This window comes from Triturus cristatus, chromosome 1_2, assembly GCF_964204655.1.
Source record: "Triturus cristatus chromosome 1_2, aTriCri1.1, whole genome shotgun sequence".
Classification (NCBI taxonomy): Eukaryota; Metazoa; Chordata; class Amphibia; order Caudata; family Salamandridae; genus Triturus; species Triturus cristatus.
The window spans coordinates 449767573-449789331 of record NC_140580.1 but is presented as its reverse complement, the minus strand read 5'-3'; the positions used below and the strand labels follow the sequence as shown (position 1 = coordinate 449789331).

Genomic DNA, 21759 nt, shown 5'->3' with positions numbered 1-21759 from the left:
TTCACATAGTCATTGTGTTGTCAAGATTCACTCATGATCATCATAACTGATGTTTTCTTTTTGTACTCTACTTCTCCTCAGAAATATTAAGTTTAATTATTGTATTCTTGATGAAGGTCACATCATCAAAAATGGAAAAACCAAGCTATCCAAAGCTGTTAAGCAGTTGTCCGCTAACTACAGGGTAATTCTTTCTGGAACCCCAATCCAGGTATTTAAGACGGTTTTTATGGTTTTTTTCCCCTTTGTTTAAATTGGGTATGAGGGGTGTAAAGCAGAATTGGTGTTCTATGTGGATTATAATTAATTTGCATGACTGCTACTGAATAGTATTATATTTATACATGCACAGGGGAATGTTTTCCGGAATCCCGGGCAGTAGAGTTTCTTGGGCTGAGACTGTTTCACTGACAAACTAAGGACCAAGTGCACCCCTTCAGCACATGACCCATAGTATAGCTAAGTCGAGCAGTCCACAGGTTACTTAGTCAGGAGTTAAGACAAATCATTGTCCAATCTGTGCTTTCACCCAAAAAGTAAACAACTCTGTGTATGCATAAAATATATAGGAAACAGCAATGCACACAGTTATACTGAGAACGTAATAACTCTGTTCTAGAATGACTCATGCTTACTTAGGCTGCTCCCAGACTCTTTTAGGTACGAGGTATTGTACTAAGACAACCAATGCAGAATTGGACACATTTCTCCTGTAGAAAATATTAGGTTGTAGTTTCCTGATGCTCTTCCTGAATGGTGGCTAACACCTTCCCTCCAAACCTAGATATCATGTGATTGTATGGTAAAAAGTATACTTTTCCCAATATTAGAATTTCTGCAATGTCTCTTTTGCTATGTATCTTTGTGACCTACTCCTAATTGTCAGTCGGTGGCTGAGTTAGCACTTCTCCTGCTAGTCACACAAACAATGGGTAAAGGCTGTGTTGACACTGCCTGGTCCCTGGCACTATGTCCTGGAGTACGCCTTGAGGCTGGTAAAGGAGAGGCTGCACGGGGGGGGGGGCGTTGTCTGTTTGCTGCTTTTGTGGATCTTCCTCAGCCTGAAAAACCATCCCATTACCCAAACAAAATGAGGAGCACACCCTGGTCGCAATGATGATCTAGTTAGTTATAGGCCTCTGAATGCGGTTGTGATCCTTCTGAGTGTCAAGCTATTTGAGATGTTTTTGGTTCATGAGATGAAAGCGTTGTATTTGCAATTGTTCTGAGCACCCAGATGCCACAGGCACTTGGCTATCAAAGATGTTTTTCATAGTTTACTGCAGCCTCCCTTCCACAGCTCTCCATGAACTGGTCAGAGGTAAATCTAAATGGTCACACACAAGCACTGGTGCAGGAAATGACGGATCTTGCTCCGGATGCTCACTGTAGTGGTACAAGGGTGTCAGTCTGGCCACATTCTGGAGGTGCAGATCCTTCCCTGGGCTACAGCTGGCCAGCTGTAGTTCTTCCATCAATGCTCCTAATGGCTCCTCTCTTCTATACAGGATTTCCTTCATGCAGAGACTTCCTATACCTATCCTATACAGTCAGTAGGCTCTTTCGAGGTGGTTTCAAGGCAGCTCTACCTAGAAGAATGCATAAACTTCCCTTCCCAAACCTGGCAAGTAGAGTTTGCATTCGGCCCCTCCCAACCCTGGAGCTCAAGGGCCTGTCTTGGTTTCTCCTGGTGTGTGGCTCTTGGCACTAGTCTGTGAGAAATCGTGGCACACGGGGGGGGGGGGGGGGGCTCTGCTCCATACTTATACCAAGTTTGCAAACCGAGAAAGTGTATTTTTCTGGTTTCTGACAATCTCACTTTGCATACATCTCCCTGACTAGTCAAGCCTCAATCTCTGTCCTGAAGTGTCAGCAGGAAAGAGCGATGGGGTTGGAACTCGGCTATCTCTCAACATGTTGGAAGTGATCGCTCAAAGGATGAATCATTCCGGGAATTGTAAAGTGCGCTACTCACCCGTGAGGGTCTCAAGGCACTGGGGAGGAGGGTTCAGCACCTCCATTCAGTCAGAGAGCCAGGTCTTGAGGGTCTTTCTGAAGATGTTTGGAGAGGGGGCGCGTCTGATGTTGATCGGGAGCTCATTCCAGGTCTTGGCCACGATGGAGGAGAAGGCTCTTCCCGTTCTGGCTTTGGGTCTGCATGGGTTTCGGCGAGGGCAAGGTCTGTGGATCTGAGGTTTCTCTTGGGTATGTGAAGGGTGATTCTCTCGTTAAGGTATTTGGGTCCCGTATTGTGGAGGCATTTGTAGGCGTGGGTGAGTATCTTGAAGGTTACTCTCTTTTTGACGGGGAGCTAGTGGAGGTCTTGCAGGTGCAGGGTGATGTGTTCTTGTCGAGAGATGCCGATGACGAGTCTGCCTGCGGTGTTCTGTATGGTTTGGAGTTTGCGGAGCAGACTTGTTGATTCCAACATACAGGGTGTTTCCGTAGTCCAGTCCGCTGGTTATGAGTGCATGGTTGATGGTCTTTATTGATTCGGGGGTGGGGATCCATTTGAAGGTCTTGCGAATGATGTGGAGGGTGTTGAAGCAGGTGGAGGCGATGGCATTAACTTGTCAGGTCATTTGATGTATAAAGAACCTCACTTACTGTAAAGCGCTCTGATATCCGCAAGGATCTTGTTCGCGCTCTATAAAACTCTCAAAATAAATAAATGGAGCGGAGCATTAGAGTACGATGCCGAGGTTCCGTGCATGGTCAGTGAGGGGGGGGGGGGGGGGGGATTTCCGAGGGCGGTGGGCCACCAGATGTTGTCCCAGGCAGTGGGAGAGGGGACGAGGACTTCTGTCTTCTCCAAGTTGAGCTTCAGGCAGCTGTTGCTCATCCAGCAGTCGACGTCCTTCATTCCTTCTTGGAAACTGAGTCTGGTGGTGACTGGATCTTTGGTGAGGGAGAGGATGAGCTGGGTGTCGTCGGCAACTATGTTGAGTTCCGTGCTGTCTGACGATGGCGGCCGGGGGGGGCCATGTAAATGTTGAAGAGTGTTGGTCTGAGTGAAGATCCTTGAGGTACTCTGCAGTAGATCTCTGTGGGTTTGGAGAGAAAGGGTGGCAGTCTGATTCTTTGGCTCCTGCCGGTGAGGAAGGAGCAGAGCCATTCGAGGGCAGTTTCCTGTATGCCGGCGTTGTGGAGTCTGGTGGCAAGTGTGCGGTAGGAGACGGTGTTGAAGGCTGCGGAGAGGTCGAGTGGGTCAGGGCTTTGATTTTACCTTGGTCGAGTAGGGTGCGGATGTCATCGGTGGCGGCGAGTAGGGCAGTCTCGGTGCTGTGGTTGCTGCAGAATCCGGATTGGGAAGGGTCGAGGTTTGAGTTCTTCGATGAATTTCGTTAGTTGCACATTGACGGTCTTCTCTGTGACCTTGGCCGTGAATGGGAGGAGGGAGATGGGACGGTAGTTCTTGAGGTCCGAAGGGTCTGCTGAGGGCTTCTTGAGCAGGGGCTTGACTTCTGCACATTTCCAGTCATCAGGGAAGGTGCCGGTTTTGAAGATGGTGTTGCTGGTTCGTCGTAGTTCCGGTGCAGTGGCGGCCCTGTGGAAGATGTGTGGAGGACAGTGGTCTGTGGGTGCTCCTGAGTGGATGCTTTTCCTGTTCGATTCGGTGGTGGCTGGGGTCTAGACGAAGATAGTGGGTTGGCTGGTGTCGCTGGGGGAGGGAGTGGTGTCGGAGTCTGGTGTCTGTTGAAATTGTCGTAGAGGGACTTCATTTTTATGTGGAAGTAGGAGCTGAGGTCCTGGGAAGGGGTGATGTCCGTAGCCTCGCTGGGGGGTTTTGTGAACTCTTGAATGAAGCTGAAGAGTTCCTTTGAGTTGCTGGCATTGGCGGTGATCTTGTTGTGGATGAAGGTTTGTTTAGTTGATCTGATGAGATGGTGGTATTCTGTCATGGCTTCTTGTAAATGGTGCGGTCTTCCGACGTTTTGCTCTTTCGACAATTCTCGTTACGTCTGCAGGTGCGTCAGGATTCTTGGAGATCGGCTGTGAACCAGGTGGCCTTTCTGGGACTTTGTCTCTCGGGGTTACGAAGGGGTGAGAGTTTGTCTGCACAGTTGAAGATCCATCTGTGTAGTTCTGTGGCTGCGAGGTTGGTGTCAGTCGATGTGGGGGGGGGGGGGTATCGCGGTTGAGGGTTGATTTGAGGTGCTCCTTGGTAACCTTGCTCGATTTCCTTCACGGTGGGCGGGGTGCAGGCTTGGGGGCGGTGGGTTTGTCGATGTGGAAGTGAACACAGTGGTGGTCCGTCCAGAGGGGTTGCATGGTGTGGCTGAAATGTATGTTTTCTCTAGCGAAGATGGGGCCGAGAGTGTGTCCTGCCTTGTGGGGGTGATGATGAGTTGTTTCAGTCCGAGGTTGGCTAGGTTGTCCAAGAGGGTGGAGGAGTTGGGGGTCATTGAGGTGGATCAGGAAGGACATGAATTGCCCTGTCACCTACCCTCAACACCTTTGTTTGGCCTACTACAGAAGGCCTCAGGAGTGCTTTAGAGGAGACCTGCAGTTCACATTCTCACTTTCCCACCAGTCGCCTTCTTATGTACCACTCAAACAGGAGATCCATAATGGATTCCTGGGCCCCTCAGTCAAGCACACCACATGTGCGCCATGCTGATACTACTACGCTTACATGAGTTAAACATGGACTCAACATAAAGTTCCCCATATGTAAGGAGCGAAGGACTCCGTTGCATAAGACTGGTAGACGGGTTTAAGCAGGATAGGCCAGTAAGCTACTCTCATTGTGCTGGCACAAGGTTAAATGTCCCATCTTGCACGTATAATCAGTCGCTGTCACCACTGCAAATCCTTTAAAGCCCACAGAGCTGATAAGTTTTGCCCAGCAAAGGGAGACTCACATTTTGTGTCCCTCAAACCACGAAGCCCATCTTCTGGTTTCATTCCATGTCCTTGTAGGCCCTCAGCACACAAGCACGATTGTGTGTGCTGAGGCCAAAAGAAAATCTAACGTAATCAGAGACTTGCTACACAGGGAACTAAGGTCGAATACTGATGCTCTCCATAGCCGTGCTGAAACCTTTTCCCTCCCTCACTACATATTAAACTATTGAGGGTTAACCATGCAGATTTGGATTGTTTACACAAAATGTTACACACTGACAACACAAATAACATAAATAACAAAAGGTGAACAAAATGCATCTGCCATCTAGTGATTAGAGCAAAGCATTCTCCGTTCAGGATGGGTACTCATATGGAAATATATTATAAAAATATGATTAAATCCCAGGAAACTCTGTTTTAATTAAAGGGCTTCGATTCAGGAAAGCCCGTATGGGAGGTAGAGCGTTTGCAGTTCTGACAGCAAAAGTATGGAGCGTGCTTCCCTTCTGATGCCTTTCAGAAAAGCTCTCAACTTTTTTATTTTAACCATTCCGGCTCAGATGTATCCAGATCTCAGTATCAGCGCCAGGAAACCTTTGGGTATTTGAGTGCTCAATAAAACCCAAGTTAAGTGAATCCATACAAACATGTGGAAAATATGTAGCAAAATGTGCAGATGTGCGCCCTAATGTGTTATATTATACCATTGTTAAGCGTGGGGAGGGGTCAACTCCGCCCCCCCCCCCCCCTTTATTCCACGGAGTACAAATGAAACAAAACTGTTATACAAACTACAAATGTGTAAAGGATACAAAACAAGTTTTTAAATTGTGGTAGCTCCTGGTCGGTTCAGTCATTTCTGACTTGTAAATGGCCAGTGTACTATGTTGTGTTTTAAGTAGTTTTCGGCATCACTTAGACTAGAATGTCACGCATGGCAAGGATTGTTATGGGTAAATTAGAATAACTACTTTGGCAATTGTTACGTAACAAATAGTTTCTAATACTTCTTTTTTCTCCTTTTTTTTTTTTTTTTTTTAAGAACAATGTTTTAGAGTTGTGGTCTTTGTTTGACTTCCTTATGCCTGGATTTCTGGGTACAGAACGCCAGTTTGCAGCTAGATATGGAAAACCAATTTTAGCAAGTAGGGATGCTCGAAGCTCCTCACGAGACCAGGAGGCAGGTAAGTGTTTTTGGGGTTTTTTTTTTTTGTTTCTTTTTAACAAGGATGCATTGAAAAATTAAATATGCACTAGTTGTCAAATCACACAATATTTGTTCTCATCTCATCATTCTCCAATTTGTTGTTGACTCTACTGTTAAAACAATACTTGTTTGAATGATGTGAATTTTCTCCCTATTACAGCAGCATAAAGGTCCTGCCTTTACATTTCAAAGTGAACGAAAATGTTTTATTTTTTAGATGTTTGAGGCAAGGATTCCTCAAACGTTGAATACATCTGAGGTTTCCAGACCATCCATACTGGGACTTGCATCTTTGTATCTTTGGGTGACGTATCAAGTCACCCAAAGAAGGAAGACATTTTATTTGTTTAATTCTGACTTCTCTGATAGACATCTAGCTGCAGAACCCTTACCTTTGAATTTCCCTGGTGTCAGACTGGATTCAGAAGATTTTTATTATAGCAGTACCCTTGTACGCCAGTAGGTGGCGTCGTTCGGCTCTGCGTGACGTCTGCGTCACCTATATGGGCGCCACCTCAGTGCTCTGATGCCAGTTCTTTTCTTTCTGTGCCAGTCAAGCCCTGATCCGTGAAGAGAACTACCCTCTTTTACTTTTTGACATGATTTTTTAAAACTTTTTGTTGACGCCCTTTTTTCTACGGTGTGTAGGAAGATCATGTTTAGAAAGACTTTGTGTCAAATCTTGCGCCACCTGTCACTGTGCCATGTCAGTGAAGGACCCGCATTAGGTTTGCTTGTGGTGTCAGGAGCGTGACCAAGAGTCCAAGTCGTGCTCCAACTGCCAGACCATAGCTCCCTAAGGCTTTAATGGAGGGGGTCCCTAAAGCTGCATGTGGCCCGGCAGGCAATGCCAGGCGGTCTCTTTGGAGGTCTCAGTCCCAGTCGAGGAGAAGCTCCCAAGTCCTCTGTCACACTCACGATCACCTTCGGGACATTCAGGTAAGAGGCACAAGAAGTCGAACCATGCGCCTAATTCTCATCTGCCGACACGTCGGGGGAGCCTCGGCGTTCAAGACCTCGTTCTGTGGAACCTTTGCCTTGTTCGGCTCCGCGCCTCACTTTTCCGGTAGCCTGAGCGACCTCCACTCAATTTAAATAATTTTATGGTCATCTGTCTCAATTTTGAGCGGCCCGACCCCTCCAGCGAGCCTTTGGACTCCGCAGGGTCGGCAGGGACTCCATCAGGTTCTGCTCTGGCACCGACGCAAATGTTCTCCCCAAATTGCAACCTTCACCGATGCCTGTTCCGATACTCCTGGCGCTCACCTGTGACACCAACCGCATTCTCATCCCTGACGACCCAGAGCCGGTACCGCATCGACCGACACGGATTCTGGCACCTACAGGACCAACCGGTCCTACGTCGCTTCCTGACTCTATTCTGGAGGGCTAGGATTAGAAGAAGAATGGGAAGGGTCGCTGGACCCTTTAGAAGACCTGCCTTATGAGAACATGGACTGATATGAGGAGTTGGGTGAGGCCAGCAGTCTGGATACCTCCCCAGATACTGGCATGCTTTTTCCGCCTACCGTGGCTACGGAGGAGGGAGCATCTTATGCAGTGGTGCTGCGTAGGGCGGCTCATGTCCTTGTCCTCCAGCTACTCTCGGTGGCAGTCAAGACTAACATGTTGATTGAAGTGCTATAGCCGGGAACTACTTCTTTGGAACCCTTGCTCCCTTTTAATGAAACCCTCATGGACATCCTTCTGGGAAAATGGTCCAAACCTAGCACAGGCTCTCCTGTGAACAAGTGGATTGCCCACAGCCACCGCCCTACCCCAAGCGGCACAAAATTCCTCTCTACCCACCTCACTCCAGAGTGTGTGGTCCAAGCTTCTACTTCTGAAGGCACGTTCCCTGCCACTACCCCGGACAGGGAATCAGAGGCTGAACAGTTGGGGCACAAATGTTTTATTACGCCAGCCGTGCATTGCGGTTGGTGAACACAGCATGCGTATTGGGCCGTTATTCCCACTCTGTGGAAATAGTTTCACAAGTGCTGTCACAGGTCCCCGAAGAGGCCCAGGCGTTCGTCTCCCAAGCCATAACAGACGAGAGGAATGCAGCAAAGTTTGCCATTCGATGTGGCTTAGATATGACCGACTCGCTGGGCAGAGCAATTTCCACGATGGTTGGTGTTAGACGTCATTCCTGTCTGAACATCTGACTTTTCCGGGAATGTCCAGGCTTCCCTTATGGACATGCCCTTTGATTGCACCCGGCTCTTCAGAGAAGAGGTAAACATGACGCTGGAGAGCTCCATGGACTCACGATCCACACCCAAGTCCTTGGGCCTCTCTCTGTTGCCACTCCTCCCAAGTCTGCCTTTCGCTCCTTTTGTGGCTACAGAAAGCGCTTTGGATGCGCCAGCCATACCTAGCCACAGTCGTGGAAGTTCCACAACCCCTACCTGAATGAGGGCACTGTTCATTCCGCCCCCCAAATCCTCCCCCAGTCTTGCCCTCACTTCCAGGCCATGGGCGTCCAGTTGGTGGCAGGCTCCGCCACCACTGGCCCAACATCACTTTGGACAGGTGAGTTCTCATATTCTCTGAAGGGACTACTCCCTCCCCTTCGAGACCAGTCCTCCCTCCATGCCTCCATCCTCCCACTAGTTGACTGAGGATCATCTACTTGTGCTCCAGGAGGAAGTCATGACTCTCTTGGCCAAGGGAGCCATAGAGAAGGGTCTGTCGCCAGAATTAGGCTCTGGTTGCTAACCCAATACTTTCTGGTCCCGAAAATGGCCTTGACCTCCGGGTCCTCAACTAATTCTTAAAGAAAAATCCAAGATGCTCACATTGGCTTAGGTCTGGTCTGCCGTGGACACCGGAGACTGGATGGTAACGTTGGACTTGCAGGACCCATATTTTCACATTATCATCCTGCCTGCCCACAGGCGTTACCTGCGGTTCACATTGGGCTACAAGTACTTTCAGTTTGCGGTGCTCCTCTTTGGTCTTACCAGCGCCCCTTGGGTGTTTACCAAGGTAATGGTAGTTATCGCAGCTCATCTGCGGAGATCAGGGGTGCCCGTCTTCCCATATCTCGACGACTGGCTGTTGAAGGTGGTCTCACCATAGGCGGTCGTCTCCCACCTCTAGAATACGGCGGGCCTCCTGCTTTTTGCTGGGGTTCACAATCCACGTGCTGAAGTCACACCTGATTCCCTCTCAGACGCTCCCTTTTTATCTGAGCTGGACACAGTGCAGATTCGAGCCTATCTTCCCGAACACAGAGTCCAGCATATTCAGGCTATATCGATGTTTCACCTTCTATCCTGGATTTCGGTGAGAATGACTCTGAGGCTGCTGGACCTCATGGCATGGGACACATGCCAGATGGCTTATGCGGGCTCTGCAGTGGGACCTGAAGTTCCAGTAAGCGCATCATATGGGGAATTTCTCAGATATCGTCCAGATCTCGAAGGGAACTGCACAGACCTGCAGTGGTGGCTGACGAATCGCGATTGGTTCAGAGGCAGACACCTCTTCCTTCCCCAACCAGATCTCATAGTAGTGAGAAGTGTCCCTTCTGGTATGGTGCAGCCATCTGGGAGAGGTGGGCTCAGAGGACTCTGGTCTCCGGCATAATTCGGACTCCACATCCACTTGTTGGCGCTTCGAGCAACCCAGTTGGAATTGAAAGCTTTTCTACCCAAAATCAAAGGAAGGCTAGTTCAGGTGTTCAGACTGCAGCAACCAGGGCAGAGGGGGGTTGTGGCCTCTTTGTCAAGAGGCCTTCATCTCTGAACATGGCTGGAACAGCAGGGCATATCAGGGCAAACTAACTCAGCCATCGATGCCTAGCGGACCATGAATGGTGTCTCCATCTGGAAGAGGAGCATGGTCTCTTTCAGAAGTGGGGGGAGCTTTGGTTAGATCTGTTCGCCTCCGCAAAGAAAGCACAATGCCAGCAGTTTTGTGCGCTGGAATTTTCAAGGTATCTCTTGCTCAGAAATGCTTTTCATCTCAAGTGGAACGTGGGCCTCCTGTATGCCTTTTTGCCCATGCTGCTCCTGCCCAGAGTGCTCAAGAATATCAGGAACAACCGTGCCCAAGTCATCCTTGTGACTCCGGACTGGGCACGGAGTGTCTGTTATCCTGTGCTTATGCAAATGAACATCGATCCTCCTGATCGGACTGCCCCTTCTGGAGGATCTTGTGTCGCAGCAGCAGGGGATGGTCCTCCCCCGAACCGGTCAGCTCTACCCCTACTAGCGTTGAGATTGAGCGGTGGCAGTTGATAGCTTTTGACCTTCCTCCCGAAGTTTTTAGTGATGTTCTGGTACCCCAGGCATCACTCCACTAATAAGGTGTACGGCTGCTGGTGAAAAATGTGTAATATATTGTACTAAAAAGTTCATTGACCCTCTTTCTGCTTCCCTCTCTGATGTCCTGCTCTTTATTTTGGCCATTGCCCTGCAGGGCTCTTCTCTGGGCACCCTCAAAGGGCATTTGTCTTCCTTTTCCGCCTTCCTGAGGCTACCAGACCAACCATCTTTATTTAAATCACCAATTGTACAGAGATTCCTTAAAGACCTTGTACATATGTTTCCACCTTCCCCCTTCAATATGCCTCAGTGGGACGTTAATTTGGTTCTCACCTTCCTTGTGTGCTCCTTTCGAACCTCTACATAATTGCCCCCTCAGGCTGCTCACAATAAAAAAAAATGCCTTTTTAGTGGCATTTACATCTGCCAGGGGGGTCAGCGAGCTACAGGACTCTATCGTCCAAACCTCCCTTTCTGACAATATTCCTTGACAAATTGGTGCTTCACACTAGGGCCTCTTTCCTGCTGCAAGTGGTATCACGCTTCCATGTTATGGGACAGTCTGTCACCTTGCCCACTTTCTCTGCTCCACCATGTCCATCTAAGGAAGAGGAGCGACAATCTTGATCCGAAAAGAGCATTGTGGTTCTACCTTGACCGCGCTAAAGAGTTCCAGGTGGACGCTAAAGAGTTCCAGGTGGACGACCAACTCTTCGTTGGACGGTGCAGAAAAGAACCATGTCACAATGGGTCATTCGCTGCATCAAGATGTGCTACACTTTGGCAAAGAAGCAGCCTCCTGAAAGCTTAAGAGCTCATTACACCAGAGCCAAAGCTGCTACCATGCGTTAGCATGTTTCGTCCACATCCTGGAAATCTGCCAGGCGGCAACATTGGCCTCCCTGCACACGTTTACCAAGCATTACTGCCTGGACAATCGGGTCCGCAGGGACGGGCGCTTTGCCCTTTCTTTCCTGCAGGACATCTTAGTATGACAATTGTCCGGAATCCATCTGGGGATGTTATTGATTGTGTAACTATTTAAAGGTAAGGAATCTGCAGCTAGATGTCTGTCACATGGACAAGTTACGTATCTTCGGTAACACCTTTTCTGGTAGAGACATGATCTAGCTGCAGACACCTTCTTTACCCACCCATCCTCCCCGCACTGCGAACAAGTTTGTTCCCTTTCAGGGCCCTAGTTTTTAAAAAATGCACCAATGTCAATACTCTTCATGGCTCCGCATTTCTGGCGGGGAAAGTCGTCAAAATGAACTGACATAAGCGTGCTGAGGTGGCGCCTATATTAGTGACGCAGCCGTCTCTTCTAGTGCGGATGACACCATCATGCAGAACCGACCGATCCCACCTACTGGCGTGCAGGGGTATTGCTCGAAGAAAATCTTCCAGCTCCAGTCTGACGCCTGGGAAATTTAAAGGGGAGGAATCTGCGGCTAGATGAGTTGGTTATGGGTCAGGCCACTGACCAAGGTTGAATGTCTAATCTGCTTGGTATGAAAAGTTACCACAAAGGCTATAGGGATTGTATATGTATTGTGAATAATATTGTCTGACCGGAGCAGACCGCAGTGGTCCACCCAGGAGCCCTGAGATCCAAGTACAACACTGACGCATGGGACAGGAAAGCAGTTGCAACAAAGCTGAAGGTCAATAGGTTTATGACTAATCCCTTGAAGAAATGCTTCCTGGTAGAATAGTCTCAACATTACCACATACCCGAACCATTTATTAAACATAAATGTATGCACCTGTCAAAATCCATTTGTGCTCAAGTGATCACATGGTAAATGATAACACAAATATGCAGCATGAGTATATACAAATGAAAAATTGGACCAATATGGTTTTACAAAAGGGAATTTTATCACAAGGTAATATGCTATTGTGAGAAAGTGGCTCTGTATATACTGTTCCCAAATAGGTACAGTGTGCACAGTCCACAGTCCCCAAAGGTTTGCCAGAGGCTAAAGTTAGATATAACCTTACTCTCTAAAGTGGTAGCTTGGTCGAGCAGTAAGGCAGTATCAGAGGACAGTGTAAAGCATTTGTTGTACACACTCAGTCAGCAAATGGTCTCACACACTCAATAACTGAACTCTAGGCCAATGGTTTATATAACAAATATATGTTCGAGGTATATGAGCTGCAGATTACACACTGTGCATAGATCACCATCTGGTGTTGGGCCTGGATGTTTGCAGTTGTTTTTCCTCTTGGAAAGTCTTTTGAAGTCACGAGGTATGTGACTCCTCCTTTGGATCGTATTGCGCATGGGCTTCGGCTCCATCCGCAGATTGGTTTTGTCCGCCATCGGGCTCGGATGTGTTCTTCGTGCTCCGGTTCCGAACAGTTTCCAGTTCTTCTGATCGGCGCGCAATCCTCCCCTTTTCGCGGTATTGTTTTCAATCGCGATCTCCACACTCGACGCGACTCATCGTTCAAGGTCTTCGATTGCAGTCGTCGACTAAGGCCTTCGGGCCTACCTAAGCTCTGGTTCCTGGGTGATGGAAAGGACTCCATTCAAGAAGTGTCCTGGATGTGGGTCCAAATTTCCCCACACCGATCTCCATGAGGTGTGCAACCTCTGCCTCTCCCAAAGGGCGAGGAGAACCATGGCACACTCGTCGACAACATCTTCGGAGAAGGCGTTGATGTTCCAGAAGAACAGCACACCGAAGAGGGCCTCGTCAGCGCCTCTGAAGCCGACGACTCCGATGTCGAGGACATCACTCCGACACAGAGTGGCATGAGTACTAACATCCACCCCCACCCTCAACAGCATCGAAAAAGGCTTCGTCATGCCTTCGCCCTCGGGCCTAGGTACCACCAAAGACCTTGCTTCCCACACCTCGCCTTCGGGCCCGGTTAAGAAGCCTATCCAGCCTTCTGGCGGCTTAGGCTCGAGCCAGCCTGCCGTCGGTGCTGAGAAACACTCCTCCGCACCGGCGCCGAAAAAGAAAATGGCCTCCTCCTCCGCGCCGAGCTCTCCACCGAAGCACTTGGCGCTGAAGACCAGCACCAGCTCCTCGGTGCCGACACCGTCCCCGGAGCCGAGCAAAAAACCCAAAGCCATCAACACCCACACCTCGAAGCCGAAAGTCATCTCGGAGCCGAGGAAACAACCAGCCATCTCGAAGCCGCACAGTTCAAAACAAACCAATGCCGACTCCAAGACTAAAAAACCTACGGCTCCGATGCCTTCGGCGCCGACGGATCGGCCACTCACTGAACTATTTCGGCCTGATCCACTACAAAAAACACTGGTCAAAGACCCAAAAACTGGACATTTGATGCTCAGCATCAAAAAGAGACCACTTGACAAGCCTGTCCCAGCTCCACCTCCAAAGAGGAAAGACTTTGCTACCTCCCCTTTGAGAATACCTTCACCCCCTCCCCCACCTCATCATTCCCCCACACCCTCTCCGGATGAGGATGATGACGATGTCTACGATGACACAGGGGACGAGCCCCATGACCAACCCACAGGGGACCCAACTCCTACAGGCTCCCCAGAACCATGGGACGACTAACATTCCAGACATCCCTAACGTCCTGCAGGACGACCTTTACCCTTCAAGACCGTCCGTCCGCCCCCCCCCCCCCCCCCCCCGGAAGACAAAATTGAGTTTAACCAACTACTCCATAGGGCTGCACACTACCACAGAGTTGATCTCCATACAGACCCCAGTGGAGGAGGACTTCCTCCTAGATACCTTTGACACAACACACAGGGCCACTTCCACCCTGCCCATGCTTAAAGGGGTTATCAAGCACGCGCCGGAGATCTTTCAAGACCCGGTCAGGGCCAGGGTCATCAACCCTCGCATCGTGAAGAAGGATAAGGCCGCCCCTACAGAACAGACCCCACCTACATCAGAGGGCCAGCACCACTAGACTCCCTAGTAGTGTCCACTGAAAAAGCGTGCAAACTCCCAGGCATCAGGCGAGGCACCACCACCTGATAATTAGTCCAAACTCTTGGACGCCTCTGGCAAGCGCACTGCATCCCAGGCTGCCAACATATGGCGCATCGCAAACACACAAGCGCTTTTGACAATATATGACCGGGCACATTATGATGAACTGGAAGCCATAATGCAACACCTCCCTGACAAATACAAAAATAGAGCCAACGAGCTAATCCAGGAGGGTAAAACCATCACCAACACCTCCATTCACTGCGCCCTAGATGTAGCTGACACTGCCTCTAGGGCAATTAACACCAGCGTCCTCCTCCATAGGCATGCCTGGCTATGAATTTCAGGTTTCAAACCCGAGGTGCAGGTTTCCATCCTGAACCACCCCCTTGGCCAGGAACATGTGTTCGGCCCAAACGTTGACGATGCCCTGGAAAAAATGAAAAAAGACCGATACGGCAAAGTCTATGGGAGCCTTAGTCGCACCCTCCCAGGTGCTCCTTTCGCTGCTCTTCCTTTCGAAGCACCTCCAGAGGCTACTCCTCCGATAACTCTTCTACTTCCTATAAAGCCCCTACCCAGTCCACCTTCACAAGGGGTTACCAAAGAGGCGGCTACAGGGGCAACAATAATAAAGGCAGAGGCAAGACTAACACCTCCCGCTCTGCCACCACCCCTACCCAATGACTTCCCTCCACTCCCCCAGACCATCCCACTCCGGTCGGGGGCAGACTCCACAATTTCCTTCCTGTCTGGACTACTATCGCCTCGGACAAATGGGTAACACAAATAATTCGGTCAGGCTACTGCCTCGAACTAACCTCTACCCCCCCCCCAAACATTCCACCCAAGCAACGACCAATGTCACAGGAACGTTTGTCACTTCTAAAGCAAGAGGTAATCTCCCTTCTACAGAAGAGTGCGATAGAACTAGCTCCTACCCACTAACAAAAAAAGGGAGTTTACTCCCTATATTTTCTCATACCAAAAAGGGACAACACTCTAAGGCCCATCCTAGACCTCAGACCCCTAAATCACTATATACACTCCAGCAGGTACTTCCACTGCTCGCCCAAAACGACTTCCTTGCCACCCTAGACCTCAAGGACGCCTATTTCCACATTCCTGTTCACAAGGCTCACAAGAAGTTTCTCAGATTTGTAGTGGACGGTCAACACTATCAATTGAAAGTGCTCCCATTCGGAGTCTCCAAAGCACCACGGGTGTTTACCAAGTGCCTAGAGGTAGTGGCAGCACACCTGCGAAGACAACACATCCACATGTTCCCATACCTAGACGACTGGCTCATAAAAGCCAGCTCATACAACCAGTGCGTACAACACACTCACGCCACTATCCAACTGCTTCACGAACTGGGCTTCACAGTAGACCATGCAAAGTCCCATCTGCAACTGTCTCACGTAAAACAATACCTCGGTGCCACCATAGACACCTCAAAAGCGCTAGTCTATCCCAGTCCTGCCAGGATAGCAAACATTCAGGCACTACGCGCCAAATTTCAACCAGAACACTCTCTTCCAGCTCGAGTGTTCATACAACTTATAGGAATGATGGCCTCTTGCATACTCATAGTACCTCTCGCAAGGCTCCAGATGCGTCCTCTCCAGGAGTGCTTAGCACGCCAATGGAACCAGGCCCAGGGTCAATTGACAGATCTGGTGTTGGTAGACGGTCGTGCCTATCGCTCTCTGCAGTGGTGGACCACCAAAAACATTTCCAAAGGGCGACCGTTCCTGGATCCGATTCGTCAGATAGTACTAACAGCGGACGCATCGCTCTCCGGCTAGGGAGCTCACCTACTACATTACACCATGCAGGGCAGGTGGACACCTCAACAAAAGTTACTCCACATCAACCATCTGGAGTTGCTAGCCATATTCTTAGCCCTAAAGGCCTTTCAAACATGTCTCAGGCAAGGCCGTCCTAGTCCGCACGGACAACATGACAGCCATGTACTATATACAAAAACAAGGCGGCACACTCTCCGCAGCTCTCTCAGCTAGCACAGAGCATATGGAGATGGGCCATACCCCAAAACATCTTTCTCCTAGCCCAACATGTCCCAGGAGTCCAAAACACTGGCCAATCTGCTGAGCAGACAAACACAACAGATCCACGAGTGGGAACTCCATCCACAAGTTCTTCACCCCTACTTTCAAATGTGGGGGCATCCACAGATAGACCTCTTCGCCACCCACAAACGCCAAATGCCCAAACTTCGCCGCCAGGTATCCACACCCATTGTCCAAAGGCAATGCGATATGGATGAACTGGTCGGGCAGATTTGCGTACGCCTTTCCGCCTCTCCCACTCATTCCACTAGTGGTGCGCAAACTACAGCAACACTCCCTCTCACTCATCCTAGTAGCTCCAACTTGGGCCAGACAACCGTGGTACACCACACTGCTGGAACTATCTGTAGGACCGCACCAGAAGTTACACCTCTCTCCACGCCTCTTAACCCAGAACCATGGAGAGATCAGGCACCCGGACCCAGCTCATCTCAACCTTGCGATCTGGCTCCTGAAATCCTAGAATTCGTTTATCTTAATCTTCCCCCTGACTGTATGAACGTCAGAGAAGCTAGACGACCTACCACTAGAGCTTGCTACGCAGCTAAGTGGAAACGTTTCGTGATCTATTGTCACAACAATAACTTCAATCCCCTAGATGTGTCCATTCAACACATAGGCTATTTACTACACCTACAAAGAGGCAACCTAGCCTACACATCTATTAGACTGCACCTTGCGGCCATAGCAGCTTATCTACAAAACAGGCAACATCTATCACTCTTTAGAGTAGCTGCCATCATGGAAGGCCTCAAAAGAATAATTCCCCCCAGACTGCCACCCTCGCCTGTGTGGAACCTAAACATCGTTCTCAAGACTAATGGGGCCTCCCTTTGAACCTGTACACAAATGTGAAGATCAATTCCTAACATGGAAAACTGCCTTTCTTGTAGCCATTACTTCCCTCAGAAGGGTCAGTGAGATACAAGCATTCACCATTCAAGAATCCTTTCCGCAAATGCACCATAACAAGGCTGTCCTCCGCAATAATCCAAAATTCCTCCCTAAAGTCATTTCTCCCTTTCACCTAAACCAATCTGTAGAACTGCCCGTATTCTTCTCGCAGCCACAGACCATCACAGAAAGAGCTCTCCACAACCTAGATGAAAAACGAGCCTTGCTCTACTACTTTTGAGAGAACACAATCCTTTCGTAAGACCAAATAGCTGTTCGTGTCTTTCTCACCACCACACAAAGACAACCCCATCTCTAAATCTGGGATAGCTAGGTGGATTGTTAAATGCATACAGATTTACTACCACAAAGCAAAACGAACGCTATCTGTTCCCCCTAAAGCCCACTCTACACTTAAGATGGGGGCTTCCATGGCATTTTTAGGTAACATCCCCTTAGATGATATCTGCAAAGCAGCTACATGGTCTACACCGCACACTTTCACTAAACACTATTGTGTAGATGTGCAAACTAAGCAACACGCTAGTGTGGGCCAGGCTCTACTCAAAACATTGTTTCAAACCACTGCAACAGATACTGGTGGTCGCCACTTGGAGCGAGTACTGCTATATAATCTATGCACAGTGTAATCTGCAGCTCATATGCCTCGAACGGCAAATGCTACTTACCAGTATGCATCTGTTCTTGGCGTGTAGAGCTGCAGATCTACACACGCCCACCCGCCTCCCCGTCTACCTTTATCTGTTCCAGTTTATCTTATTTAGATACAACACACATGGGCATCTTCACTGCTTATTACTACGCTCCAATTCCCTGCTGGCGAAAAACAATCTGAGGATGGAGCCGAAGCCCATGCGCAATACGATCCAAAGGAGGAGTCACATACCTCGTGACTTCCAAAGACTTTCCGAGAGGAAAAACAACTGCAAACATCCGGGCCCAACACCAGATGGAGATCTATGCACAGTGTGTAGATCTGCAGCTCTACATGCCAAGAACAGATGCATGCTGGTAAGTAGCATTTGCCATGCTTGTTTTATTTTAGAACCAACAATAGGTATCAAAATATACTTTCTCAGAATGAGATGCTTTAGGTAAATACTTTTGCAATATGCAATTGACTTTTGTAAATACTGGTTACTTACCTGTTTTAGATAGAGGTCCCAGTACTGAGTCTAGGAGCCCAGTTCTGGATTACAAAAGTAACGAGAACCTACTTTACCTGCAACTTGAATTTTCTCCCATAGGGAACATTGACTGTTTTCTATGAAATTTCTTCCAAGTGTCAACTTTTAAAATAGCAAAATATTGCCTAAAAATTACAATAGTAACTAAGTCGATTTTTATCACTTGTTTCTAAGAACTGTCCCAGGACTGAATCTAGGATCCAGTTCTGGAGTTACAAAAGTAATCCTGAAAGTAATCTATTGCAAATAACTTAAAACTTCCATTGAGCTCAATGCATTATTGTGTTTGAAATTGTGTTGCCTATTGCAACAACCTGTAATTACGTTTTCACAGTTGGTACGATTTTTTAAGAATATTTGAAGTTTGGAAAAATCGACATAAGAAATTTCACAGAAAAACAGTCCATGATTTCCTATGGAAGAAAATTGGGTTACTGGTAAGTACGGTTGTGAATATTTTTCAGGGTCATTGCTGGGCACCAAGATCCAGCACTGGGATCTCTCCTAATCGCAGGCGAGTATTTTCGTTTTCGTTACTCGGTTGATTTTTGGTGAATATTTTATTAGAAACTCCACACTTTGACTGGTTTCTTCTGAAATTTCTTCTATGTTACCCTATAGAGGAAAATTAGGTTATCGGCTTTTGGGTAAGTACTCGACTGGCACAGTTAAGGTTCTGGGCACAGACTCAGGGGTCTCCCAGGGTCAGGTAGGTACAGTTGTTACACCCTCAGCGGCACAGGGGCAGCCGGGTGCATAGTGAGTTAGGCCCAATGTTATCCTATGGGAGGCAGGGGGGCCTTGGTTGGTGGCTGCTGACTAGCAGGCCACGCGGCTGTGGGAGCTGGGCTCCTGGTCACTTGCTCAGGGCAAATGGGGAAGTAGATAGGTGTAGCGGTTACACTGCCAGGGCCACTCGGGCGGCTGGGTGCAGGGTGCTTTTTAGCCTTCGGACGCTCAATGGGTTTCAATGGGAAAGCTCCTGGTTGAACAAAGGCTGCAAGCTCGGGGGCGAAGATTCTTCAGGTGCCACCACCACTTCGAGAGGTAAGTTGGAGAATAGGTAGGTACCCAGGAGTTGGGCACAGGGGGCCGCAGGGCGCCAGGTGCAGGGGTGCCTTTTGGTGTTGGAAAATCTTACACTCTGTTGATCGCGGTTGGGGGGGTACCTGGTTCTGAGGGGTCAGGAGCGTCTAGGTGAGTCCTTCGGTGCCGGATTCAGGGTCACAGTCGCCGGGGGGACATCCTCGGGGTCTTTGTTCACTCCGGCACAGGCCAGGCTTGGCGGGTGCAGAGTGTGCAGGGTTTGCGGTTCCGGGCTGATGCCAGGGGTTAGAAGCTGGTTTTGAGCAGAGCCTCTGCTCATGGGAGTCCCAGGTGCTTAGAGCCAAAAGGTAGCCAGGTCCTCCAGGGTTTGTTAGGTTGCTGGCCACGAGGTGCCGGGATGTAGCAGGAGCAGGTTTGAGGGTCAATAGGCCGGTAGGGCTGGGGCCAAAGTAGTTGGTGTCTTCCTCTTCTTAGCACCTGCACGGCAGGTCCTCTTTCTTCTTACTCTTCTTTGTTTTTCGGAATCTGGAATCTAAGGAAGGTTGGTTCAGGGTGCCCCTAAATACGAGATTTAGGGGCGTTACAGGTAGGTGAAGGGCAGGGACCAATGGGTCCCTGCCCTGGGGTGGATACACCCCCTATCCTGCCACTCTCCTGTGGGAGGGGGGCAGTAGCCTAGTCCTGATTGGGCAGGGCCTCCCATCTTCAAGATGGCGAGCGCCCGGAGATGTGCTTCACCTCGCCTCCCCCACCTGAGGGATGGGGTTGGCAGGCTGGCACATCCGCTGTCCTTATTTGGGGTTTCCGGCCTGGCTTCCCGCCAGAGTGGGGGCAGCAAGTGGCCTGGGGAAGCTCACAGAGGCGGCATGCCTTTGAAGCTTCCCCCTGTCCATCCTGGGGGAAGAGACCTAGCAACTCGCCCAGGATGTGCATTGTTGCAGGCCCAGGAGAGCGAGGGCTCTCCTACCCAGGGGTCCAGCAACATGTCTGCTGTGTGGCAGCCTCCCAGACCAGACGTGGATTGTAGGTTAGGTTTCAGGGGGCATCTCTAAGATGCCCTCTGTGGTGCCTGGTACATTAAATCCCACACTGGCATCAGTGCGGGTTTATTGTGCTGAGAAGTTTGATACCAAACTTCTCAGTCTTCAGTGTTGCCATTATGGTGCTGGGGAGTTTGTGTTTGACGAGTTCTCAGCACCATGTACTCTTAAAGGGCAGCACTGCACTTAGTGTCCAGGAATGGACCTGGGTACTGTAGGGGCACAGGGCTCATGCTCCTGTGCCCACACCACTGGCATAGGGCACCCAGCTAGAAGGGTGGCTGAGGTATGCCAGGGCAGTGTTGTGTGCCATGTTGACTCTTTGTTTTGTCTTGTACCCAGACACTCAGCTTGCAAGGGGTGTGTGTGTGTGGGGGGGGGGGTGTGTGTGGGTGTGTGGGGGTGTGTACAGGGCCTCTAAGGGTGGCACAATGAGTGCTGCCGCCCTTAGAGGCCTTCCCTGGTCACAAGGCCCTGGGTACCTAGAGTACCATTTACTAGGGGCTGACGTGGCCAGGATTTGCCAATTTGGGTTTGAGGTTTTTAGGGAAGGAACATATGCCCTGGGCACCTGATTGGCAGGAGTCCAGGGCACACTCAGTCAAAGTACATTCAGCAATTCAGCAAAAAGTGGGGGCATACCATGCAAGAAAGATGGCACTTTCTCACAGCTAGTCCCTATCAATGTTCATTCATCCAAATGTTAACTCAGCCTTTATTGAAAAGCATAATATTTTTCATCCTTCAGTTTGCGTCCACCCTTTCCATGGTAAAGAAACTGTTCTGCTTGCCATTACTACTGTCTTTGGTTTATCATTGGATAAAGGAGGTAAAGCTCTTGCTCCTCCTCTGTCTCAGCGCTTTAATTGTTTCTCATCATATCTACAAACTTGGTATTTGTAATTTAGACTTAGCCTGGTTTCCATATTTTCTTACAAATCGTTCAGAAACAGTCCAACTTTCTGCTCCTCATTCTGCAAAGGGTTGTTATGAGACCAGGGTGCCGCCTTAAACCGGTTGCTATTGCATATCTAGATGGCCCCTCTTGCCCTGCTGATATGGTCATTTTATGGCCCTTCCTGATGACACACAGCTAGCAGTCAACTTTAAGAGCAACATTTCTAAGACTCAAAATAAGTTCCAAGAAAGTATGTGTGGTTTCCTCTTAGATGAATGACAGTTCACCAAAAGTGAATGGAGACAAAAC

General features: G+C 49.3%; 1 protein-coding gene across 2 annotated transcripts in view; it reads left to right on the top strand.

Annotated features, from left to right (window-relative positions):
- BTAF1 (B-TFIID TATA-box binding protein associated factor 1) overlaps positions 1–21759 on the top strand; it is an 852875-nt gene that overhangs the window by 725794 nt on the left and 105322 nt on the right. For both annotated transcript variants that reach the window (XM_085606166.1, XM_085606165.1), the window contains exons 30-31: positions 82–211; positions 5894–6035. In XM_085606166.1, the coding sequence (XP_085462292.1) occupies positions 82–211; positions 5894–6035 (272 nt within the window). The remainder of the gene's footprint in view (positions 1–81; positions 212–5893; positions 6036–21759) is intronic.